The following is a 27,578-nucleotide window of genomic DNA, read 5'->3' as shown; positions in this document are numbered from 1 at the left end:
ACAGAATGGAAGCAAAGCATCTATGGGATGAAATATCTAGAGCATCTAGATCTAACAGTATTTATGTCATGGGTGCTTAAAGAATGCAAAGAGGAGCTTTCCGAGCCACTGTCTACCATATTTAATAAATAAATAGAGTCAGGCAGAGTGCCAGAGTCATGGAAGGTAGCTAATGAGGTACCAATTTTTAAGAAAGAAGATAGACCACTTGCGTCTAACTTTCGGCCAATTAGCCTAACGTCTATTGTGGGAAAGTTACTTGAATCAATAATTGCAAATACAATTCGTCTCCATCTTGAAAAACATAAATTAATAAATGAGTCGCAACATGGTTTTACAAATGGCCGTTCATGTTTAACAAATTTGCTAACTTTTTATTCCATCATAGTTGAGGCAGTTGATAGTGGTAAGGATTGTGATGTTGTGTACCTTGACTTTAGTAAAGCTTTTGATACAGTGCCACATGAAAGACTAATTAAAAAAAATAGAAGCTCATGGTATTGGGGGTGCTATATTAAGTTGGATTAGGGCATGGCTATTCCAAAGGAAACAGAGAGTTAGTATAAATGAGGTTAAGTCAGAGTGGGATAATGTTGTTACTGGAGTACCTCACGGCTCTGTCCTGGGACCTCCGTTGTTTATAATATATATAAATGATTTAGATTCAGGTTTGAGTAGCAACATTTGCAAATTTGCCATTGATACGAAAATCGGTAGGGCAATTAATTCGGAGGACTCACTATCACTTCAAGTTGATCTTGATAGGGTTTTGAAATGGTCAAAGGATTGGCAAATGCAGTTTAATGCTGATAAATGTCAAGGTATGAGGCTAGGTAATGATGATAGAGTTACAAGATACGAGCTAGATGGTGTTGAGATTGCAAAGTCGGATTGCGAAAGGGATCTGGGAGTTATGATTAGTAAGAATTTAAAACAAAAGGATCAATGCATGAATGTTCGTAATAAGGCGAACAGGACACTGGGATTTATTAATCGAAGCGTTAGTAACAAGACACCTGGTGTGGTTCTTAAGCTATATCTTCCTCTGGTTAGGCCCCATTTAGATTATGCAGTTCAGTTTTGGTCAGTACCTCACGGCTCTGTCCTGGGACCTCTGTTGTTTATAAAATATATAAATGATTTAGATTCAGGTTTGAGTAGCAACATTTGCAAATTTGCCATTGATACGAAAATCGGTAGGGAAATTAATTCGGAGGAGGACTCACTATCACTTTAAGTTGATCTTGATAGGGTTTTGAAATGGTCAAAGGATTGGCAAATGCAGTTTAATGCTGATAAATGTAAAGTTCTGAGGCTAGGTGATGATGATAGAGTTACAAGATACGAGCTAGATGGTGTTGAGATTGCAAAGTCGGATTGCGAAAGGGATCTGGGAGTTATGATTAGTAAGAATTTAAAACAAAAGGATCAATGCATGAATGTTCGTAATAAGGCGAATAGGACACTGGGATTTATTAATCGAAGCATTAGTAACAAGACACCTGGTGTGGTTCTTAAGCTATATCTTGCTCTGGTTAGGCCCCATTTAGATTATGCAGTTCAGTTTTGGTCAGTACCTCACGGCTCTGTCCTGGGACCTCTGTTGTTTATAATATATATAAATGATTTAGATTCAGGTTTGAGTAGCAACATTTGCAAATTTGCCATTGATACGAAAATCGGTAGGGAAATTAATTCGGAGGAGGACTCACTATCACTTCAAGTTGATCTTGATAGGGTTTTGAAATGGTCAAATGATTGGCAAATGCAGTTTAATGCTGATAAATGTAAAGTTCTGAGGCTAGGTAATGATGATAGAGTTACAAGATACGAGCTAGATGGTGTTGAGATTGCAAAGTCGGATTGCGAAAGGGATCTGGGAGTTATGATTAGTAAGAATTTAAAACAAAAGGATCAATGCATGAATGTTCGTAATAAGGCGAATAGGACACTGGGATTTATTAATCGAAGCATTAGTAACAAGACACCTGGTGTGGTTCTTAAGCTATATCTTGCTTTGGTTAGGCCCCTTTTAGATTATGCAGTTCAGTTTTGGTCGCCGTATTATAGAATGGATATAAATTCACTTGAACGTGTCCAACGTTGATGACTAAGTTAATTCCCCAAATTAGAAATCTTTCATATGAAGAAAGATTAACAAAGCTTAAGTTGCATTCACTGGAAAGACGAAAAGTTAGGGGTGACATGATAGAGGTTTATAAGTGGATGAATGGACATAACAGGGGGGATATTAATTGCGTATTAAAAATATCAACACAAGACAGAACACGAAACAATGGGTATAAATTGGATAAGTTTAGATTTAGGAAAGACTTGGGTAAATACTGGTTCAGTAACAGGGTTGTTGATTTGTGGAACCAATTGCCGCGTAACTTGGTGGAGGTGGGGTCCCTCGATTGTTTCAAGCGCGGGTTGGACAAGTATATGAGTGGGATTGGGTGGTTATAGAAAGGAGCTGCCTCGTTTGGGCCAATAGGCCTTCTGCAGTTACCTTTGTTCTTATGTTCTTATCAGCACCAGCAACAGTAACAACATCAGAACTTGTAACAGTAACAACAGCATCATCAGCAACAGTAACAAAATCAGCATCAGTAAGAACAGCAGCATCAGCAACAGCAACAAAAGCATCATTAACAACAGTAACAAAAGCAGCACCAGTAACAATAACAACAGCAGCACCATATAAAGTAACAGCAGCAGCACCATATAAAGTAACAACAGCAGCACCATATAAAGTAATAACAGCAGCAGTAGCAGCATTAACAAATGCGACACCAGTAACCGAAAAAACCCATTAGAACCAGTAACAGTAGGAACAGCAGAACCAGTAACAATAACATGAACAGAACAAGTAACAGTAAACAGCAACACCAGAAACGGTAATAACAGCAGCACCAGTAACGGTAACAACAGCAGGACACGTAACAGTAATAACATGATTTTATGATCTTAGCCTAAAAGATAAACGAGTCTCCCCCTTGAGAGTTATTCAACAAGCCTGACCTAACTAGAAAGTATAGGAAATATAGAGGTGATAACACATATGTAAAATAGTTGGTTGGATTTAAATAACAATTTGAGATTATGGGCAGTGAAGAAGAAAACAGGTAAATGACTGGTTAGGAGATGTGAATATTTTGCTGGGGGCATGAGGCTCGCTTCTGGAGGGCTTTGACCTCACTTGAGGCCAGATATCGCAGGGGAAAGCCGCGACGTGCCAGCTGTAGAATCGAGCTGGGAACGTTGTGGTCTCAAGTCCTGGATGGCGAGGAGAGTATTAAGCCGTCCAGAGACATTTTCGTGGGCTGTGGAAGCGCCCTGACCAGGCTCTGTCAGAGGGAGGAGCGCCCTCGACCAGACAATCTGTGGTAAGCACGATTTAAGCCTGTTTATAGTGATTGCTTGTAGTTGGTCGTGTGCCCAGCGACAGTAGCAATGTTTATTGATGAGTTAGAAATGTTTTGGTAAGGCAGGAAGCCTAAATAAGAGGACGGAGATGAGAGAGACAGCTGGAGGGACGAGCAGCGCGTCCCTCCAGCACGTATGGAGGCTCGCCGGGCGAGGTGAAGCATGGACCCGCCCACGGGGGAGTCCACTCTCACAGTATGTAGAGGACAGATAGAGGTTTGAGGCAAACATATTGTGTGATTATTTTTGTTTATGTGTTAAAGGGGAAACATTTTTATTGGAGTGTCGATGGGTTGCAGGTTTGTCTTTGGGGAAGAAGTTGCTGAGAACTTCGAAGCCAGCACAGAGGGAGTAGTTGGTGAGACTCCAAGGTAGTGGAGCAGAGGACCTCGAGCTGTGAGGAGAAGCAGTGAGGTGGAGTGTAACGTGCTTCTGTAGAGGTTGTGAAGCACCATAGTTGCTCGAGGGAACTTCATGGTGTAGCAGCCCAGAGAGCTGTGGAAGAACCTAGCAGAAGGGTGAAGCACCGTAATTGCTCAAGGAGAACTTCATGGTAGCAGCCTGGAGGAGCTGCAGAGGATCCTGGTAGTTAAGCCCGGAAGAACCTGAAGATATCAGGGTAGTGAACTTCCAGATGTGGGAGGGAAGTTCTAACTGATTACTTGTAGGGAGGTAATCGAGTGTTTGGTTGTCACTAGCGTGCAAGACGCAGTGAGAGGTGGGTGATTGTTTGCATTCTTATGTCAAGGAGTGTTTTATACTGAAGTTTAGAGTTACAGTCGTAGGCTGGATTACCTACAAATGTATGTGTTCTAGGACTGATAGGGTGATCGATTGGTCATTGTTCTGCATCAAGGAACATTTATACTGATATATGTTATTGCATGCAAATGCTGATTTTCCTTGTACATGTTTATAGATATATTCTCTCGCTGATAGTGCAACATTGTATTATAAGACTTGATCTACTTGAGGAGGTAGATAGTATCAGGTGGTGAATTAGGAGAAAGGATACCACTTGATAAGCTGATGATAGAGTTCTGATGATGTTGGAGTGCAACCTGATTGTTATAGTATAGAGTATAGGATTCATTATTATTATATGTATGTATGTATTGTGTATGTGCTTTGTCCAGTAAATGTTTTCCAATTTGCTGGTGTTTGCCCTTGTCCTAGTGAGGCTTCCCAGGAAATAGTAAAGGAAGAGAGAGAGAGAGAACCAAGAACCACCGCTGAGGACAGGGTAGAATGGAAAATGAGTAAGTCAAAGGGGATTGAGATCATATCACATAAGGAGAGAGTGGGGAGTCACAGCGGCTCGAGTGGGTGTGTGCACGTGACAACGAGGCTAAGTGTTGGAGCCGCATCCCCTAAATGTGTGACGTTGAGCCCCTCACCAAGAGCCAGAAGCGCCAAGGGTGATCTCCTAGTGAGGTATAAGCACTCTACCGAGTTGTGGGTTGGGTTGTCCGTAAAGGAGGAACAACGACGACAACACAACCAACCCACACTATAATAACGAGCATCGGCAACAGTAAGAACTGCAGCACCAAAAACAGCAATAACAGCAGCCCCAGCAACAGTAATAACAGCAGCAACAAAAACAGAAACGCCAGCAGCACCAGCAATAGAATTAACAAGAGGGAGCCGAGCGGACAGCACACGGGACTTGTGATCCTGTGGTCCTGGGTTCGATCCCAGGCGTCGGCGAGAAACATTGGGCACAGTTTCTTTCACCCTATGCCCCTGTTACCTAGCAGTAAAATAGGTACCTGGGTGTTAGTCAGCTGTCACGGGCTGCTTTCTGAGGGTGGAGGCCTGGTCGAGGACCGGGCCGCGGGGACACTAAAGCCCCGAAATCATCTCAAGATAACCTCAAGATAACCAGCAACAGTATAACAACAACACTATTAGCAGTAACAAAAGCACCAGTATCAGTAAGCCAGCAGCACCAGCAATAGTAACAGCAGCAGTACTAGAAACAGTAACAACAGCACCAGTAACTGTAACAACATCAGCACCAGTAACAGTAATACAGCAGCACCAGCAACAGTAACCATCGCAGCACCAGTAACATTAACAACAGCAGCACCAGTAACAGTAACAAAAGTAGCACCAGTAACAGTAACAACAGCAGCATCAGATACAGTAACAAGTGCAGACCCGGAAACAGTAATAACAGCAGCGCCAGAAACAGTAACAACAGCAGAACCAGTATGAGTCATAACAGCAGTAACAGTAACAACAGCAGCACCAGTATCAGTAATAAAAGCAGCAACAAAAACAGAAACGCCAGCAGCACCAGCAATAGAATCAACAGCAACTATCAGCAGCACCAGTAACAGTAACAACATCAACACCGGAAACAGCACCAGTAACTGTAACAAGATCAGAAAAAATAACAGTAACAATAGCAGTAACAGTAACAACAGCACCAGTAATAGTAACAACAGCAGCACCAGTAACAGTAACAACCGCTGCACAAGTACAAGTAACAATAGCATTCTCAGTAACAACAGCAGCACTAGTAATAGTAACAACAGCAGCACCAGTAACAGTAACAATAGTAACACTATTAACAGTAACAACAGCAGCACCAGTAATATTAAAAAGCATCAGTAACAGTAACAACAGAAGTCCCAGTAACAATAAAACAGCAGGACCAACTACAGTAACAACAGCAGCACCAACAACAGAAAAAATAACAACAGCACCACCACCAACATTAACAACATCAGCACCAGTAACAGTTAAAACAGCAGCACCACTATCAGTATCAACAGTAGCCCTAGTAACAGTAACAGCAGGAGTAACAGTAATAATAGTAGCAACATTGACAATAGCAGGACCAGTAACAGTAACAATAACAGTACCAGTAACAGTAATAACATCAGCACCAATCACAGTAACAACAGCTGCACCAACAACAGTAACAACAGCAGCACCAGTAACAGTAAAAAAGCAGCACCTGTATCAGTAACAACAGTAGCACCAGTAACAGTAACAGCAGAAGCAACAGTAATAACAGCAGCAACAGTAACAGCAGGAGCAACAGTAATAACAGCAGCAACAGTAACAATAGCAGGACGAGTAACAGTAACAATAGCAGTAACAGTAACAACTGCAGCACCATTAAAAGTAACAGAAACATCAACAGCAATAGTAACAACAGCAGCGCCATATAAAGTAACAACAGCAGCACCAGGAACAGTATCAAGAGAAGAACCAGAAACAGTAATAACAGAAGCACCAGTTACAATAACAACAGCAGCACCAAGAACAGTAACAACAGCAGCACCATGAATAGTAATAACAACAGCACCAGAAACAGTAATAACAGCAGCACCAGCAGCAATAACAACAAAAGCACCAGCAACAGTAACAACAGCAGCACCAGCAACAGTAATAACAGTAGCACCAAAAACAGTAAAAACAACAACAACAGTAACAAAACAATACTAAAACAGTAAGAACAACAGCACCAGTAACAGCAGCATCACCAGCAATAGTAACAACAACACCAGCAACAATAACAACAACAGCAACAGTAACAGCATCAACAACAGTAACAAGAGCAGCACCAGAAACTATCAACAGCAGCACCTACTACAGTAAAAACAGGAGCACCAGAAACAGAAACAACACCAACAACAGTAACAACAGCAGCACCAATAACAGCAGCAGCCCCAGCAACAGTAATAACAGCAGCAACAAAAACAGAAACGCCAGCAGCACCAGCAATAGAATTAACAAGAGGGAGCCGAGCGGACAGCACACGGGACTTGTGATCCTGTGGTCCTGGGTTCGATCCCAGGCGTCGGCGAGAAACATTGGGCACAGTTTCTTTCACCCTATGCCCCTGTTACCTAGCAGTAAAATAGGTACCTGGGTGTTAGTCAGCTGTCACGGGCTGCTTTCTGAGGGTGGAGGCCTGGTCGAGGACCGGGCCGCGGGGACACTAAAGCCCCGAAATCATCTCAAGATAACCTCAAGATAACCAGCAACAGTATAACAACAACACTATTAGCAGTAACAAAAGCACCAGTATCAGTAAGCCAGCAGCACCAGCAATAGTAACAGCAGCAGTACTAGAAACAGTAACAACAGCACCAGTAACTGTAACAACATCAGCACCAGTAACAGTAATACAGCAGCACCAGCAACAGTAACCATCGCAGCACCAGTAACATTAACAACAGCAGCACCAGTAACAGTAACAAAAGTAGCACCAGTAACAGTAACAACAGCAGCATCAGATACAGTAACAAGTGCAGACCCGGAAACAGTAATAACAGCAGCGCCAGAAACAGTAACAACAGCAGAACCAGTATGAGTCATAACAGCAGTAACAGTAACAACAGCAGCACCAGTATCAGTAATAAAAGCAGCAACAAAAACAGAAACGCCAGCAGCACCAGCAATAGAATCAACAGCAACTATCAGCAGCACCAGTAACAGTAACAACATCAACACCGGAAACAGCACCAGTAACTGTAACAAGATCAGAAAAAATAACAGTAACAATAGCAGTAACAGTAACAACAGCACCAGTAATAGTAACAACAGCAGCACCAGTAACAGTAACAACCGCTGCACAAGTACAAGTAACAATAGCATTCTCAGTAACAACAGCAGCACTAGTAATAGTAACAACAGCAGCACCAGTAACAGTAACAATAGTAACACTATTAACAGTAACAACAGCAGCACCAGTAATATTAAAAAGCATCAGTAACAGTAACAACAGAAGTCCCAGTAACAATAAAACAGCAGGACCAACTACAGTAACAACAGCAGCACCAACAACAGAAAAAATAACAACAGCACCACCACCAACATTAACAACATCAGCACCAGTAACAGTTAAAACAGCAGCACCACTATCAGTATCAACAGTAGCCCTAGTAACAGTAACAGCAGGAGTAACAGTAATAATAGTAGCAACATTGACAATAGCAGGACCAGTAACAGTAACAATAACAGTACCAGTAACAGTAATAACATCAGCACCAATCACAGTAACAACAGCTGCACCAACAACAGTAACAACAGCAGCACCAGTAACAGTAAAAAAGCAGCACCTGTATCAGTAACAACAGTAGCACCAGTAACAGTAACAGCAGAAGCAACAGTAATAACAGCAGCAACAGTAACAGCAGGAGCAACAGTAATAACAGCAGCAACAGTAACAATAGCAGGACGAGTAACAGTAACAATAGCAGTAACAGTAACAACTGCAGCACCATTAAAAGTAACAGAAACATCAACAGCAATAGTAACAACAGCAGCGCCATATAAAGTAACAACAGCAGCACCAGGAACAGTATCAAGAGAAGAACCAGAAACAGTAATAACAGAAGCACCAGTTACAATAACAACAGCAGCACCAAGAACAGTAACAACAGCAGCACCATGAATAGTAATAACAACAGCACCAGAAACAGTAATAACAGCAGCACCAGCAGCAATAACAACAAAAGCACCAGCAACAGTAACAACAGCAGCACCAGCAACAGTAATAACAGTAGCACCAAAAACAGTAAAAACAACAACAACAGTAACAAAACAATACTAAAACAGTAAGAACAACAGCACCAGTAACAGCAGCATCACCAGCAATAGTAACAACAACACCAGCAACAATAACAACAACAGCAACAGTAACAGCATCAACAACAGTAACAAGAGCAGCACCAGAAACTATCAACAGCAGCACCTACTACAGTAAAAACAGGAGCACCAGAAACAGAAACAACACCAACAACAGTAACAACAGCAGCACCAATAACAGCAGCAGCACCAGCAACAGTACCAACAGCAGCACCAGAAATAGTAAGAACAGCATCACCAGTAACAGTAACAACAACAGAACCAATAGCAGTAACAAGATCAGCACCAGTAGCAGTAACAACAGCAGCACCAGCCACAGTAAAAACGGCAGTATCAATAACAGAAACAACCGCAGCACAAGCAACAGTAACAACAGCAGCGCCATTAACAGTAACAATAGCAGCACCATTAACAGTAACAACAACAGAACTAGTAACAGTAACATCTTCAGTACCAGCAACAGTAACAACAGCAGAGCAATAAACAGTGACAACAGCAGCATCATAATCAACAACAAGAGCAGCATCAGCAACAGTAACAACAGCAGCACTGATAACAGTAATAACAACAACAATAATAAGAGTAACAACAGCAGCAACAGTAACAACAGCAGCACCAGCAACTGTAACAACAGCAGCACCAGTAACAGTAACAACTGCTGCACAAGTAATAGTAAAAATAGCAGTATTAGTAATAGCAACAACAGCAGGACCAGGTTCTGTAGCAACAGCAGCACCAGTAACAGTACCAACAGCAGCACCAATAACAGTAACAACAGCAACATCAGTAACAGTAACACAGCAGTATCAGCAGCAGTAACAACAGCAGTACAATTAAAATATCGACAGCAGCGCCAGTAACAGTAACAACAGTATAAACAGTAACAGTTACTTCATCAACACCAGGAACAGTAACAACATCAGAAACTTGACAGTTACTTCATCAGCACCAGGAACAGTAACAACATCAGAAACTTGACAGTTACTTCATCAGCACCAGGAACAGTAACAACATCAGAAACTTGACAGTAACAAAATCCGCATCATAAGAGTAACAACAGCACGATTAGCAACAGTAACAACAGCAGCACCATTAGAAGTAACAACAGCAGCAGCAGCAGGAACAGTAACAACAACGGCACCAGTAACAGTAACAACAGCAGTAACAGTAACAACAGGAGGACTAACAACAGTAAAAAAGCTGCACCATTAACAGTAACAATATCAGCACCAATAACAGTAAACACAGCATCATCAGAAACAGTAACAACAGCAGCACCAGTAACAGTAACAACAGGAGCACCAATAACAGTAACAGCAGCACCAATAAAAGTAACAACAGCAGCACCAGTAACAGTAACAACAGCAGCACCAATAACAGTAACAACAGCAGCACCAATAAAAGTAACAACATCAGCACCAGTAACAACAGCAGAATCAGTAACAGTAACAACAGCAGCACCATTAAAAGTAATAACAGCAGCATCAGCAACGATAGGAACTGAAGCTGCAGCGACAGTAAGAACAGCAGCATCAGCAACAACAGCAGCATCAACAACAGTAACAACAGCAGCACCAGTAACAGTAACAACAGCAGCACCATTAAAAGTAACAACAGCAGCACCAGCAACAGTATCAAAAACTTCACCAGTAACAGTAAAAAACAGCAGAACAGGTAACAGTAAGCTCAGCAGAACCAATAACAATAACAAGAACAGAACCAGTAACAATAACAACAACAGAACCAGTGTTGGTAATAACAGCAGGATAAGTAACAGTAATAACAGGCGTACCATCAACAGTAAGAATTGCAGCACCAGAAACAGTAATAACTGCAGCACCAGCACCAATAAGAACAGCAGCAACTTAAACAGTAACCCCAGCAGCACCAGCAACAGTAATAACAAGAGCACCAGCAGCAGTACAAAAGCATCACTATTAACAGTAACAACAGAAGCACCAGTGTCAGTAAGCCAAGCAGCACCAGCAATAGTAACAGCAGCAAATCTAGAAACAGTAATAACATCAGCACTATTAACAGAAACAACAGCAGCACCATCAACAATAACAACAGCAGAACCAGTATCAGTAACAACAGCAGAACCAGTAATAGTAACAACAGCAGCACAGCAACAGTAACAACAGCGGAACCAATAACTGTTACAACATCAGCACCAGTAACAGTAACAACATCAGCACCAGTAACAGTAACAACAGCATCACCTGTAACAGTAACAACATGAGCACCAGTAACAGTAACAATAGCATCAATAGTAATAGTAACAAAAGCAGCACCAGTAACAGTAACAACAGCAGCACCACCAGCAACAGTAATAATCGCAGCAACAGTAACAGTAACAACAGCAGCACCAGAAACAATAACAGCAGCAGCACAGAGTAACAGTAACAACAGCATCACCTGGATCAGTAATAACAGCAGCACCTGGAACAGTAATAACAGCAGCATCAGAACACTAACAACAGCAACACCTGCAATAATAACAACAGCAGCACCAGTAACAATAATAACAGCAGCAACAGTAACAACAGTGGCACCAGTAACAGTAACAAAAGCAGCAACAGTAACAACTGCAGGAAGAACCACAGTAACAACAGCAGAAACAACTACCACAGTAACAATAGCAGCACCAACATCAGTAACAACAGCAGAAACAGCTACCACAGTAACAATAGCAGCACCAGCATCAGTAACAACAGCAGAAACAGCTACCACAGTAACAATAGCAGCACCAGCATCAGTAACAACAGCAGAAACAGCTACCACAGTAACAATAGCAGCACCAGCATCAGTAACAACAGCAGAAACAACTACCACAGTAACAATAGCAGCACCAGCATCAGTAACAACAGCAGAAACAGCTACCACAGTAACAATAGCAGCACCAGCATCAGTAACAACAGCAGAAACAGCTACCACAGTAACAAAAGCAGCAGTAGCAACAGTAACACCCGCAGCACAAGCAACAGTAACAATTGCAGCAACAGTATCAACAGAGAGAAGGAGCAAGACTCACCCGGTACTCTCGCCGGCGACGCTGAAGGTGGACCAGAGCGCCCAGCGGTGATCAGCCTGCTTATTGGTGCCTGCCACACGCACTGTCTGGGGCGAGGGCTGCGTCAGCTGGTGCACCGCCTCCGTCCCTGTCACAGATGGTAATATAGCCCTCCGTCCCTGTCACAGATGGTAATATAGCCCTCTGTCCCTGTCACAGATGGTAATACAGTCCTCCGTCCCTGTCACAGATGGTAATATAGCCCTCTGTCCCTGTCACAGATGGTAATATAGTCCTCCGTCCCTGTCACAGATGGTAATATAGCCCTCTGTCCCTGTCACAGATGGTAATATAGCCCTCTGTCCCTGTCACAGATGGTAATACAGTCCTCCGTCCCTGTCACAGATGGTAATATAGCCCTCTGTCCCTGTCACAGATGGTAATATAGTCCTCCGTCCCTGTCACAGATGGTAATATAGCCCTCTGTCCCTGTCACAGATAGTAATATAGCTCTCTGTCCCTGCCACAGATAGTAATATAGCTATCTTTCCCTGTCACAGATAGTTATATAGCTCTCTGTCCCTGTCACAGATAGTAATATAGCTCTCTGTCCCTGTCACAGATAGTAATATAGCTATCTGTCCCTGTCACAGATGGTAATATAGCCCTCCGTCCCTGTCACAGATGGTAATATAGCCTTCTGTCCCTGTCACAGATGGTAATATAGCCCTCTGTCCCTGTCACAGATGGTAATACAGTCCTCCGTCCCTGTCACAGATGGTAATATAGCCCTCTGTCCCTGTCACAGATGGTAATATAGTCCTCCGTCCCTGTCACAGATGGTAATATAGCCCTCTGTCCCTGTCACAGATAGTAATATAGCTCTCTGTCCCTGCCACAGATAGTAATATAGCTATCTTTCCCTGTCACAGATAGTTATATAGCTCTCTGTCCCTGTCACAGATAGTAATATAGCTCTCTGTCCCTGTCACAGATAGTAATATAGCTATCTGTCCCTGTCACAGATAGTAATATAGCTATCAGTCCCTGTCACAGATAGTAATATAGCTCTCCGTCCCTGTCACAGATAGTAATAAAGCTCTCCGTCCCTGTCACAGATGATAATATATCCCTCCATCGCTGTCAGAGATGGTAATATAGCCTTCCTTTCCTGTCACAGATGGCATTATAGCCCTTCATCCCTGTCACAGATGTTAATATAACTCTCCGTCCTTGTAACAGATTGTAATATTGCCCTGTGTCCCTGTCATCGATGATTATGTAGCCTACCGTCCCTGTTACAGATAGTAATGTATCCCTCATGGCCTGTCAAAATGGAAATAAAGCCGTGCGCCCTGTCAAAGATGGAAATATATTCTTCATTACCTGTCAAAATGGTAATATATCCTTCCTGCCCTGTCAAAGATGGTAATATAACCCTTCTGCCCTGTCAAAGATGGTAATATATCCCTCCTGCCCTGTCAAAGATGGTGATATAGCCCTCTGTTTCTGTCACAGAAGGAAATATAGCCATAAGCCTTTGTCACAGATGGTTATATATTCTTCCCATCCTGTCATTCGTGAATGAAAGTATTACCTCCTCCTTTCCATGCCGATGAATAACTCCTCAGGTTCGTGGGGTGGGCAACCAAGCCCCCAAGTCAGACTGTGTTGGAAGACCAGGCTCTGCAGTCCCCGCTACATTGGGCCCAGACCTAGCTCCTCCTTTGACTCTCCTGACTACTTCCTTTGGCTCCTTTCCCTCCTCTGTGGTAGGGTCGAGTCCCATGCCCCGTGTGATGACCACCTCGTCCCATGGCACGGCTCAGTCTCTCATTGTGACTACTGCAACTTTTAACTCCCTCTCTCTCTCTGGGAGTTCTCAATGCTGTCCCTGACACGGCCGCACTTGCACGATCCTTTCCCATATTAATACATACCATGCCTTGTTTGGTCCTGCTTCGTGGGCTAAATACTTTGATCTCCTCCATCTGGATTCTACACCTCCTGACGATTTATCCCTCCATAAACACCTTGTTCATTCAGTAAATGGCTCTGTTACTTTTAACCCCACCCGTCTCGGTAGACATGTCATCGCTGCTCCTTCTCAGGATGCAGCGACTTGCTTAGCAGCATTGTCCTGCATTGGGGAGACCACTATTCGGGTCTCCAAAAATGCTTGGTTAAATGTCCGTGTTGGCACTGTTCTCGTTCACCATGTTGCAGCTGGTGTTAGAGACCCAAAAGACTGCTACGAGGATAATAAACATATCCTCGAAGCCCAAGGCCATCCTGTCCTCCAGGTGGACACGTTCACTCAACCCCCTCGCGGTCGTCGCCATCAGCCCCTTCGAGTTGTGAAAATCACCTTCGATAGTAGGACCCTTCCGCCCTGTATCATTCTTGTTGGTGCCAGGTGCTCCATTGAGGAGTACATCCCCACTCCTAGACTTTGTAATAAGTGCTGGAAGTTGGGCATGGTGTCCTCAAATGCACATGTATTTTCTCTCTATGCCACATGTGTGGGGACGAAGGACACTCTAAGATAGAGTGTGTTCTACCTTGTTTTGTTGTTGCCGCCGGAGTCGGCTAGTTTATTGTGCACCCCATACTCATCCTGTGAGCGGTAGTGTTCTACCTCTCCTCGTCCTTCACAATTTACTCAGTCATGCAACCGTTTTCAGGCCTTGGACCCGTACACACTCACTGCCTCCTTGTTCCTTTGCGTTCTGTCCAGTAGGATTCTCCATCTGGAGTTTCCCCCTTTCCTACCCAGTCTGCCATGTCTCCTGTGTCTTCTTTTCCATCTCCCTGCGGTCCTTATTCCCGACCCTCCCCCCTGTTTCTTGACCCTCCACACCGCATGTCTGTCCAGGCTGTTGTCCATCATCCTCCCAGCTATCTTCATTTTGTTCTCTCCCGTTTTTCTTCTCCTATTGAGACTATAGAGTCTGTCGCCCAGTACGTTGTTGCTGGAACACCTATCTCTTTGAGTCAGAAACGTATGCCTGGCTCCTCTCCTTCCTCCTCCCCAGCAGGTAAGCAGGCATCGCTTTCTGCCTCACCCCCCCACCTTTGACTATCACTTCGTCCTCTCCCATTTCAGTGGTCGGGCCCTGTCCCCGATATGAAGGTTTCTTTAGCCCCTAATTTCCTCTCGGTAGCTGCCCATGCTGAGGTGCACTCCCTCCTCTTGCTTTCCTTGACAGCCTCTCTCGGTTGTCTCCTCCTCCTCCGGACCCCGTTCGTCCACCTCTGATCTGTCCTCCTGCTCCCTTCTCCCTTCCCTCCATTCTTACTAAGTTTACCCATGCCCCCTAACCCTGATTTTGCTGACGTTGATCCTGATCCTGATCGTGAGCTTATTTAATATACAGTGTTCTTCATTCCCTTTGTTTCTTCATTGTTCTCTGTTGCTGTCTTTTCTCATTTTGATAATGTGTATTCTTCAATGTCTTATTCTTCATTTCGTGGATTTTATGCAAACTTCCATGAACTCCAACTTCTGATTACACAGTTTTTACCACTTTGTGTTTGCCTCCAGGAGCCAATACTTGGTGCTCGTCCTGGTCACTTTCGTGGTTATTCCTTTCTTTCCCTCCCCTCCCACAGCTTTTGCACGGGCCCATAACTCTACTGCTCTCTTGATTCGTACTGATATTCTCTTCGTCCTCCTACTTTTTCCATCGCCTATCCATTGTTCTGCTGCTCATGTTTTTGTGGGTAAATGGTATACAGTCTGTTCCATTTATCTCCCCCCAAATGTCCCGCTTTCACTTCCTGATCTTTAGCACCTCTGGACTCCTTGCCAGAGTCCGTGTTCCTGTTGGGTGATTTCCACTGTCGACATACCCTCTCGGGTGATGTTCTGACAAACACCTGAGATCGTCTTCTTGAACCGTTCGTCCTCTCTTATTCCCTGTCTCTTCTGAATTCTGGTGAGCCCACTCATGTGGACTCTCGAACTTGCACCCTTTACTGTCTTGAGTTTTCTCTCTTCTCGTCATCTCTTTACTTAGATCTCACGTGGCGTGTTCTTGATGACCTCCATAACAGTGACCATTTCTCCATCCTTGTTCCTTTTTCTCTTTTCATCTTGGGCTGGACGGTAGAGCGACGGTCTCGCTTCATGCAGGTCGGCGTTCAATCCCAGACCGTCCAAGTGGTTTGGCACCATTCATTCCCCCCTTCCCATCGCAAATCCTTTTTCCTGACCCCTTCCAAGTGCTATATAGTCGTAATGACTTGGCACTTTCCCCCCTGATAGTTCCCTTCCCTTCTTTTCACCCTCCCCCTCTCCTTCCCTAGGTGGGAGTTTGCCAAGGCTGACTGGAACCTATTCACCCTCCGTGCTACTCTCACTGACCTCCCCACTCTGCATTTTCCTCGCTTCCTTCTCCTTTTTCATGACACTGTCTTCCTCGCTGCCCTCCGCTCTATTCCTCGCTCTAACTCCCGGGGCACGCAGAAGTGTGTTCCCTGGTGGAATGCGAACTGTGCTCGGGCTGTCCGCTGTAAGCGTGCAGCCTGGAAGAAACACCGACGCCGGCAGACGGCTGATTCTTTTATTTTGTTTCGGAAGGAAAGTCCTGTGGCCTTAGAACCATCCATACAGCTAAACGTGAGAGTTGAAAATCTTACGTTTCCGTCATTACATTGTTGGAAGATTGCAGGTAAGTTCGTTCCAGATGTCTCACCGGTTCTTCATCTTCGTGCGGCGGACCCAGGGTAGGTCGCGACTGAACTGGGTTTCCCACTTTTCGACTGTTAGCTTCAGTTCTCATCTTCTCAATCCTTGCTTCTTCATAAGCCTGTTCTTGAATCTCACCCCTTAGATTTCCGCACTCCTCCTCCGACTTCCCCTATAACGATCCTTTCTCTCTTCAGTCTGCCTTAGCCCTCTGCAGTTCTATGGCAGCGGGCTCTGATGACATTCATTATGAGATGCTTAGCCATCTCCCTCCATGCGTGTCTTAGTATTTACTGAGTCTGTATAACTATATAACCAGGTCTGAGAGTCGTCGTCAGTCCTTGAGGACTGGCTCGATGCCGTTATATTCCCTATTCGGAAACTGGGGTCTCTCGGGACATTACCTAAGGACTTCTGCACTGTTGCCCTCACGAGTTGTGTCGGAAAACTCTTTGAACGTATGGCCAATGTTCGTCTGATGTGGTTCTTGGAACACTATCGCCACCTCTCCCCTTCTCAATTTGGTTTCCGCAAGTGCAGAATCACGACTGATGTCCTGGTGAATTTGGAGGTCTATATTCCTACTGCTTTTGCTGCAAAGACCGCCGTTGTTGCTGTCCTTTTTGACCTGGAAAAGGCTTACGACACTACCTGGAAATACCATATTCTGTCCCAACTTCGTTCTTTTGGCCTTCTTGGTAATCTCCCTCTCTCCCTCCAAAACTTCCTCTCTCATCGTTCCTTTAGAGTGAGGCTTGGTACCACTCTCTCTACCTTTATTTTGGCAATACGAAGGTGTGCCCCAGGGTAGTGTTCTGAGCACTAATCTTTTTCTGGTTGCCCTCAATGGTCTACTTTCCTCCCTTCCGTCTGGCGTCTTCTCCACTCTCTATGTCGACGATCTTACTCTTTGCTGTCGAGGTGATGATTCGCCTCACCTTCAACGGCGGCTTCAACTTGCGATTGATGCCGTGTCGTCTTGAGCCATCGATCATGGCTTCAAGTTCTCTGCAACTAAGACTTATGCTATGACTTTTACTCGAAAGCCTGTCGTTCTTCGCCCCTCTTTGTCGCTTTATGGTCATCCCCTTGTGTACAAGGATTCCGCTAAACTTTTGGGTTAATCTTTGACACTCGTTTGTCTAGTCAGACTGTGTTGGAAGACCAGGCCCTGTAGCCCCTGCTGCATTGGGCCCCGACGACTTGACTACTCCCCTCAGCTCCCCTCCCTCCTCTCCGGTAGGGTCGAGTCCCCAGCCCCCAGTGGTGACCACCTCGTCCCCTGGCACGGCTCCGTCTCTCATTGTGACTACTGCGCCTTTTACCCCCGTGACCTCCGGGGGTTCTCAACGCCGTTCCCGCCACGGCCGCACTCGCACGATCCCTTCCCGTAATACTACTTACAACGTTTTGTTTGGTCCCACTACGTGGGCTAAATACTTTCATTTCCACCATCTGGATTCTACTCCTCCTGACGATTTCTCCCTCCACAAACACCTTGTTGATTCAGTAGATGCCTCTGTTACTTTTAACTCCACCAGTTACGGTAGCGTTTCGTCGCTGCTCCTTCTCAGGATGCGGCTACTCGCTTAGCCGCTTTGTCCTGCATTGGAGAGACCCCTGTTTGGATCTTCAAGAACACTCGGTTAAATGCCAGTGTTGGCACTGTTCTCCTCCCGCACCATGTTGCAACTGGTGTTCGGGACCTCAACGATTGCCATTAGGATATTAAACATATCCTCGAAGCCCTAGGCCATTCTGTCCTCCAGGTGGACACGTTTACTCGACCCCCTCGTGGTCATCGCCGTCAGCCCCCTTCGAGTTGTAAAAATCACCTTTGATAGTAGGACCCTTCCGCCCTTTATTATTCTTGCTGGTGCCAGATGCTCCGTTCAGGAGTACAATCCCTCTCCTATACTATGCAATAAGTGTTGGAAGTTCGGGCACGGTGTCCTCAAATGCACCAGTACTGTGTAACTGTGCCCCATGTGTGGGGACAATAGTCATTCTAAGTCCGAGTGCACTTCTCCCCAGGCTCGCTGCCTCAATTGCGGTGAAGCCCACCCTACCCTCTCACGCTCATGTATGCACTAAACTCGAGGAAGCCGTCCTCAACTTGAAGCACCGTGATCGTCTGTCTTTTCCCTGAAGCGAGACGCCAAGTTCGGCGTCTCACCCCTTTCGCGGGCGTCTCCTACGCTCGCGTGTTGCGTTCTACCTCTCCTCGTCCTTCCCGTCTTCCTCAGTCTCACAACCGTTTTCAGGCCTTAAACCCGACCACACCCACCACCTCCTCTCCTATTCCTTTGCCTCCTGTCCCGGATGGTCTCCCTCCCGGTTCTCCGTCTGGGATTTTTCCCCTTCCTACCCAGTCCGCCATATTTCCTTTGTCTTCTTCCCCATCTCCCCCCACTCTTTCTTCCTGACCCTCCCCCCAGTCTCTTGACCCTCCTCGCCACCTGCCTGTCCAGGCTGATATCCATCATCCTCCCAGCAATCTTCGTGTTGTTCGCTCTCGTTCCTCTTCTCCTGCTGAGACCATTGAGTCTGTCGCCCGGTACGTTGTTACTGGAACGCCTGTCTCTTTGAGCCAGAAACGTAAGCCTGGCTCCTCTCCTTCTTCCTCTCCGGCGGGTAAGAAGGTTTCGCTTTCTTCCTCACCCCCTCCCTCTGACTCTGTCACTACATCCCCTCCCATTTCAGTTGTCGAACCCCCTGTCTCTGATATGGAGGTTTCTTCCGCCCCCGATTCCCTCTCTGTTGCTGCTCTTCCTGAGGTGCACTTCCTGATTTCTGCCCCCCCCCCTCCTCCAACTGTCCTTGCCTGCCCCTCTCGGTTGTCCCCTCCTCCTCCGGACCCCGTCAGTCCGCCTCTGATCTGTTCTCTCGCTCCCTTCCCTCTCTCCTTACTAAGTTTACCCATGCCCCCTAACCCTGATTTTGCCAACCCTGCTCCTGATCAAGACCCTGATCCTGACCCTGCTCCTGACCCTGATCCTGCGATCCTTTAGTAAACTGTGTTCCTCTTTCCCTTAATTTCTTTCTTGTTCTCTGTTACTGTCCTTTCTTTTTGATAATGTCTATTCTTCAGTGGAATATTCGTGGATTTTATGCCAACTTCCATGAACTCCAACTTCTAATTACACAGTTTACACCACTTTGTATTTGTCTCCAGGAACCAATGCTTGGTGCTCTTCCTGGTCACTTTCGTGGTTATTCCTTTCTTTTTACCCCCCCCCCCCAGCTCTTGCTGGGGCCCATAACTCTACTGCTCTCTTAATTCGTTCTGATATTCCCTTCGTCCCCCTACTTCTTCCGTCCCCTATCCATTGTTCTGCTGCCCGTGTTTTTGTGGGTAAATGGTATACAGTCTGTTCCATTTATCTCCCTCCAAATGTCCCTCTTTCCCTTCCTGATCTTAAGCACCTCCTGGACTCCTTGCCACAGCCGGTGCTCCTTTTGGGTGGTTTCAACTGTCGACATTCCCTCTGGGGTGATGTTCTGACAAACACCCGAGGCCGTTTTCTCGAACCGTTCGTCCTCGCTTCGTCTCTGTCTCTTCTGAATTCTGGTGAGCCCACTCATGTGGACTCTCGAACTCGTACCCTTTCCTGTCTTGATCTTTCTCTCTGCTCGTCGTCCCTCTACTTAGATTTCACGTGGCAGGTTCTTGATGACTTCCATAACAGTGATCATTTCCCCAGCCTCGTTTCCTTTTTCTCTTTCCACCCTCCTCTTTCCTTCCCTAGGTGGCAGTTTGCCAAGGCTGACTGGTGCCTATTCACCCTCCGTGCTACTCTCTCTGACCTCTCCTCTCTGCCTCTTCCTCGTGCCCTCCTTCTTTATTATGACACTGTCTTCAACGCTGCCCTCAGCTCTATCCCTTGCTCTTCCTCCCGGGGCACACGGAAGTGTGTTCCCTGGTGGAATGCGGACTGTGCTCGGGCTGTCCGCTGTAAGCGTGCAGCCTGGAAAAAACACCGCTGCCGGCAGACAGCTGAATATTTTATTCTGTTTCGGAAGGCAAGTGCGGTGGTTCGTAGGACCATCCGTACTGCTAAACGTGAGAGTTGGAAATCTTATGTTTCCACCATTACCTCCGATACTCCTCTACCGCAGATCTGGAAGAAGATCCGCAAGATTGCGGGCAAGTTCGTTCCAGATGTCTCGCCTGTTCTCCACCTCCGTGGGACTCTTGTGGCGGATCCAGTGAAGGTCGCGGCCGAACTGGGTTCCCACTTTTCTTCTGTTAGCTCTGGTTCTCATCTTCCTCACTCCTTCCTTCTTCGTAAGCCTGTTCTTGAATCTTCTCCTTTAGATTTCCACACTCTTCTCCACCTTCCCTATAACGATCCTTTCTCTCTTTCTGAACTTCGGTCTGCCCTGGCCCTCTGCGGATCTACGGCAGCGGGCTCGGATGACGTTCATTATGAGATGCTTCGCCATCTCCCTCCGTGCACGTTTCAGTATTTACTGAATCTGTATAAATAGGTCTGGGTGTCGTCGTCTGTCCCTGAGGACTGGCTCGATGCCGTTGTACTCCCTATTCGGAAACCAGGGTCTCTCGGTACGTCCCCTAAGGACTTCCGCCCTATTGCTCTCACGAGTTGTGTTTGCAAGCTGTTTGAGCGTATGGTAAATGCCCGTCTGATGTGGTTCTTGGAACACCATCACCACCTCTCTCCTTCTCAATTTGGTTTTCGCAAGTGCCGCAGCACGACTGATGTCCTGTTGAACTTGGAGGTCTATATTCGTACTGCTTTTGCTGCGAAGACCTCTGTTGTTGCTGTCCTTTTTGACCTGGAAAAGGCTTATAACACGACTTGGAGATACCATATTCTGTCCCAACTTCGTTCCTTTGGCCTTCGTGGTAATCTCCCTCTCTTTCTTCAAAGCTTTCTCTCTCGCCGTACCTTTCGAGTCAGGCTTGGTGCCACTCTCTCTCTGCCTCTTTTCGGCAGTATGAAGGTGTGCCCCAAGGTAGTGTTCTGAGTACTACTCTTTTTCTGGTTGCCCTCAATGGTCTCCTTTCCTCTCTTTCTTCTGGCATCTTCTCCGCTCTTTATGTTGATGATCTTACTCTTTGCTGTCGAGGTGATGATTCGCCTCTCCTTCAACGGCGGCTTCAACTTGCGATTGATGCCGTGTCATCTTGGGCCACCAATCATGGCTTCAAGTTCTCTACTACTAAGACTTGTGCCATGACTTTTACTCGGAAGCGGGTCGTTCTTCGTCCCTCTTTGTCACTTTATGGTCATCCCCTTGAGTACAAAGATTCCACGAAGCTTTTGGGGTTATTCTTTGATACTCGTTTGTCTTGGTCGCCCCATGTCTCTTACCTCCGTGTTGAATGCTCTAAGGCCCTTAACCTACTTAAGGTTTTGTCCCATACTTCTTGGGGAGCGGATAGGCGCACACTCCTCTATTTGCATTCCTCTCTCGTCCTGTCTAAGCTCGATTATGGTTGCCCTGCATACTCTTCTGCTTCTCCTACTCTTCGCTGTCTTGATCCTTTGCACCATTCTGGGTTGCGCCTCAGCTCTGGTGCTTTTCGTTCAACTCCTACACTCAGCTTGTACGCTGACACTGGCTTTCTGTCTCTCCAGGATCGCCGTGATCGCTACAGTCTTTACTATCTTGCGCGGTCCTTACAGCATCCTCACTCTCGCCTCTATCGTGCTTTGACTTTTACCCCTCCTGTAGTTCCTGTTCCTCTTCACCACCTTCCTCTTTTTGTCCGTTTGTCTCGCTTACAAGATTCTCTTTCGGTTCGTCTTACTAATATTTCTCCTCGTATTGTTCCCTCCTTGCCCCCGTGGAGGGTCCCCATTCCCAAATTTTGTACTTCTCTGACCCGCATCACTAAAGCTTTTACCCCTACAGTTCTGAAACGCCTCTTCCTTGAGCACTTTTCTTCTCACTCCCACTCCGTTCCAGTCTTCACCGACGGGTCGAAGTCTGCTGACAGTGTGGGCTACTCTGTTTTTTTCCTGACCACACTTATATGTGTCGCCTTCCTCCGCAGGCTAGCATCTTCACAGCAGAACTCTATGCTATTCTCTATGCTCTTCGTCTCCTGCTTTCCCGGAGGCAATCCTCCTTCGTGGTAGTAGTTGACTCTCGTAGTGCCCTCATGGCTTTAGGGTCCTTTAATCCAGTCCACACTGTGGTCATCGAGATTTAACATTGGCTGTTTCTTATCTCCAGTAAATTTAAGTCAGTTGCGTTTTGCTGGGTTCCCAGCCATGTTGGTGTCTCTTTAAATGAGCGTGCGGATGCTGCCGCTAAGGACGCTATCCGCACTTGTCCCATCTCCCATAAAGGTGTTCCTTATTCTGACTTTTACCCAGTTATTCATGCCTCCATCCTTGCCCGATGGCAGAGTTGTTGGTCGTCTATTCTTGGTAACAAACTGCGTACTCTTAAGAGTTGTGTGTCCCAGTGGCCTTCCTCCTGCCACCATAAGCGTCGGTGGGAAACGGCTCTGGCTAGGTCACGTATTGGCCATACTTGTTTAACTCACGGTCACTTGATGGAGCGCCGCCCTGCTCCTTATTGTCCGAATTGCATTGTCCCTCTTATGGTCGTACATATCCTTGTTGAATGTCCTGACTTCCAGGACGAGTGTGTGTCTTGTTTTCCGACTGTCCCCCGCATTCGCTTGTCCCTTGGTAGAATTCTTGGCGACTCTGATACTTTTGATATCGTTCGCCTTATGCGTTTTTGTTCTCGTATTGGCATCCTTGGTGATATTTAGCGCCCTCTGATTATCCCGCACTTTGATGGTGCTACATAGTCTTCCCGGTTTGGTGCCTTCTGTTGATAATTACTTGCTTACTTCTTCTATAATATCTAGAAACACTTTAGCAAGTACTTACATATATCGCTAGGCCTATCTTGCCTAATACCAAGGGAAAATGAGAGGGAATAATGATCTACCTTAACATGTTCTGCCCTCAGATGCTTGAACGCCGATGATCGTTGTGGTCCTCGGTCCCTCACGTCGTTCCTCGGCGTTCCAGATGACTTACCAGTCCATAGGCGTCGTGTAGCTGCGCGTCTTCGCCTTGCTCACTCCTAAATTGCAGTCACTGATCGCTGGCTCATCCAGTTGTCACTGCTCACGTCATCTCTCTCAATCGCCCCTTCACCGAGATCAAGTACTTATGGATCTGGATGCGACTTCTCCCTTCTGAGTTCTCAGTGGGCGTGATCCAATCACAACTGCTCTGAGCACCTCAGAGTTCCGCTGACATCGACCCACTCACTACTCCTGCCGTCGCCATTCCTCACTCCTGCAAAACTACCAGCTCATAGTCCTCAGTGCCCTTACTCCGCTAGAACTCGCCTCCCTCGCACTTGCCTGAAGTGTTGTAGTCTTCTGTAGTCACTATGAATGTGTCAGGCTGAGTTACTCCACTGAATGAGGGTGATGGACCTCTGAACTCGAGAACTCAACTAGCGCACGTCCTCTCTCAACGAAGCGCCATGAATCTCTGAGCGCAGGCGCTCTGCAACCTCTCAGCCTTGCCTCCCAGTGACGTCACAGACCCAGGGTGGGCACTCATTGGTCACTCGTCACGTGACCACAGCCAGACAATCGCCAGCCTTCTGGCATCTTCAAGTTTCTGGCGCAATCCTGGCAGGGCCGTCATCATTTTGTATACACTAAGGGCGTAAGCCCCTTTGTAAGCCAAAACTAAAATAAAATTTTGATATTCGCTAGCATGTACTCTTGCTAGCAGTCACCTATATCAAACGGATCCCTGCATCTCAGGGAACCTGCAGAGTGTATAGATATGACTCTTCTCGATGGATAAGGGAAAGATAATGGAGAGGGCATCATAACAAGCTTGCTCCTAGAAACTTATTTATTTCATGAAAATGTACTTTGAAACTATCACATAGGGAACTATCATAAAGGAACTATCATATAAGGAACCCTGGTGAAACTGCAAGCAAGAGCTGTAATCCTACCTGAGCTAAGATGAAACCTACTCCTAGGGGAACATTTATTTCATGAAGCTGTATATATGCATCTGTAGGAATAGCCTTTATTCATTAACAACATTAGGTAACAAATCATATAAGTAACAGGATGAGCCTGTAGCCCTCAACCTACTGAGCAACCAGTTCCAGATGCGAGTCACCCTTGGAGTGAATGATCGCCGACGGAGTGAAGTTCTTGAGAAAGGAGCTTCCAGCATGAGACTATTGAGGGTTGGGAGCCTTGTGCTATGGGTGTAAACTGCTGGCAGTCCAAGGAGTTAGGCCAGGTGTGGAACTTTGAAGATGTTGACCTTGTACATTACAGTAAGACCACCAACGTCACGACGGTGTTGCAGGCTCTGATGTTCAGACCGTTCCCACCAAACTTTGTCAAAAACTAGAGTTCAGCCTTTTTGTCCGTCTCTCCACTTTGTCCAAAAGTCTGATGAATGATGGGAGGCAGGCGATCCAGGAAAGGGGTGCATACTCTAGATGAGAGCGAACTTGTGCTTCATATAAGGTTTTGCAGCTCTTGCTGTCAAGAAGGTTTGAGATGGGCCGTAGGACTGTTAGTTTCCTGGCTGCCTTTTGAGCAAGGTTAAGCACATGACTCTTCATTGTCATTGAAGATTATGACAATGAAGTGAAATTTTCTTGGGAATTTCATTCCCAAGATGTCAGTTTCATCTGTGAACTCTAAGGCTTTGTCACCCATTTGTAGGCCTGCCTGATTTGTCACGTGCAGTATAGTTAACATCATCGCTCGTGTCTTCTCATCTGGTATTATGTACTGTCATCTCCTACCCCAGGTAGAAATAGCTGTAAGTTGGTGGTTGATGATTCTTGCAGCAGTGGGCATTTCATCCTTCCTATATGTCCTTTCCATTCTCTCTCACCCCCTCTCTCTCTGTCGTATCTGTGTCACTACTTTCTCTGTCTGTCTCTGACTCTATCCTTCTCTTTGTCTCTCCCCTGTTTCTCTCTTCTCACTGTCTCTCCTCTGTATGTCTCTATCATTCTCTGTCACTCCTCTCTCTGTTTCTCTCCTCTCTGTTTCTCTTATCCCTCTGTTTCTCTCCTCTCTCTGTTTCTTTCCTTTGTTTATCTCTCTCTTTCCTTCTCTCTATGTCTCTCTCTCCTTCTCTCTATGTCTCGCTCTGTCTCTCTCCTTCTCTCTATGTCTCGCTCTGTCTCTCTCCTTCATTGTCTCTGTCTCTCTTCTCTGTTTCTCTCTTTCCTCCTATATTTCTCTCTCTCTCTCTCTCTCTCTCTCTCTCTCTCTCTCTCTCTCTCTCTCTCTCTCTCTCTCTCTCTCTCTCTCTCTCTCTCTCTCTCTCTCTCTCTCTCTCTCTCTCTCTCTCTCTCTCTCTCTCTCTCTCTCTCTCTCTCTCTCTCTCTCTCTCTCTCTCTCTCTCTCTCTCTCTCTCTCTCTCTCTCTCTCTCTCTCTCTCTCTCTCTCTCTCTCTCTCTCTCTCTCTCTCTCTCTCTCTCTCTCTCTCTCTCTCTCTCTCTCTCTCTCTCTCTCTCTCTCTCTCTCTCTCTCTCTCTCTCTCTCTCTCTCTCTCTCTCTCTCTCTCTCTCTCTCTCTCTCTCTCTCTCTCTCTCTCTCTCTCTCTCTCTCTCTCTCTCTCTCTCTCTCTCTCTCTCTCTCTCTCTCTCTCTCTCTCTCTCTCTCTCTCTCTCTCTCTCTCTCTCTCTCTCTCTCTCTCTCTCTCTCTCTCTCTCTCTCTCTCTCTCTCTCTCTCTCTCTCTCTCTCTCTCTCTCTCTCTCTCTCTCTCTCTTTAATAATTTAATAAGTCAATATTGACTTATTAAATTTGCGAGAACGGGTTGCTCTGTTTCTCCCTGTCTGTCTCTCTCCAAATGCAACAGAGATAATTATATCAAATAATTTATTAATTAATAATTATCATTAACGTTTAAAAAACCTTTGTTCTAAAACGTCATATAATAACATTAAAAAAGTTTTATCAGAACTTTATGGCCTCACGGTTTATATTCGTTTTAACGAATTTTCTAAAAATGAGATTAAAACAGTACAATTTATTTTTCAAACGTTTTGTAAACGAGAAAATGTTTGCTGGGAGGTAGGTGACTTAATTCGTATGAGAATAAATGAGTATGTAAATGACTGTGAATGATTGAGTGAGAGTGAGTGAGTGAGTGCAGGAGAGATCAAGGTGGAAAGACAGTATCAGCCTCAGTATTTCCACTTACCTAACCAATACTCTGTGGAGGAGTTACCGAAGCCGGTCTTGTAGGCCTCCCAGTCTCTCCTGAAGATCACCGCAGGATCAACTCTTCTGTCTCTCTGCACGAACACCGTCCATCCTCCTGAAGAACAAGTCATTGTTAGGTTCAAAATGACACATAACAGCTGAGAGCTTTCTTAAAAACGTGGCTTACATAATTACAAGGAAAAAATTTCATAATAAATTAATTTATGATGAAGTGTGATAATTTCATCTCCTCCCAATTCTAACAATTACCAGTAATTTAGACAATGTTCAATTTTCAAAATGGCACTGCTAGTGTCACCAGTGTTTCCCGTGGTGGGTGATAGTGGTGCTGGTAGTGTCACCAGTGTTTCCCGTGGTGGGTGATAGTGGTGCTGGTAGTGTCACCAGTGTTTCCCGTGGTGGGTGATAGTGGTGCTGGTAGTGTCACCAGTGTTTCCTGTGGTGGGTGATAGTGGTGCTGGTAGTGTCACCAGTGTTTCCCGTGGTGGGTGATAGTGGTGCTGGTAGTGTCACCAGTGTTTCCCGTGGTGGGTGATAGTGGTGCTGGTAGTGTCACCAGTGTTTCCTGTGGTGGGTGATAGTGGTGCTGGTAGTGTCACCAGTGTT

The 27,578-nt window shown here is 45.7% G+C and overlaps 1 protein-coding gene across 1 annotated transcript in view; it reads right to left on the bottom strand.

Moving 5' to 3' along the window:
* Positions 1-27,082, bottom strand: part of LOC138365061 (fibrinogen-like protein A) — a 648,457-nt gene extending 621,375 nt beyond the window's left edge. The window contains exons 1-2 of the mRNA XM_069325167.1: positions 26,950-27,082; positions 12,074-12,200 (exon numbers count right to left, since the gene is read on the bottom strand). Of these exons, the coding sequence (XP_069181268.1) occupies positions 12,074-12,200; positions 26,950-27,082 (260 nt within the window). The remainder of the gene's footprint in view (positions 1-12,073; positions 12,201-26,949) is intronic.
* Positions 27,083-27,578: the final 496 nt, after the last annotated feature.

The sequence above is a fragment of the Procambarus clarkii genome, chromosome 15 (genome assembly GCF_040958095.1).
Source record: "Procambarus clarkii isolate CNS0578487 chromosome 15, FALCON_Pclarkii_2.0, whole genome shotgun sequence".
In the NCBI taxonomy this organism is placed as follows: Eukaryota; Metazoa; Arthropoda; class Malacostraca; order Decapoda; family Cambaridae; genus Procambarus; species Procambarus clarkii.
The sequence above is the reverse complement of the archived record's forward strand: the minus strand, read 5'-3'. Positions and strand labels throughout refer to the sequence as shown.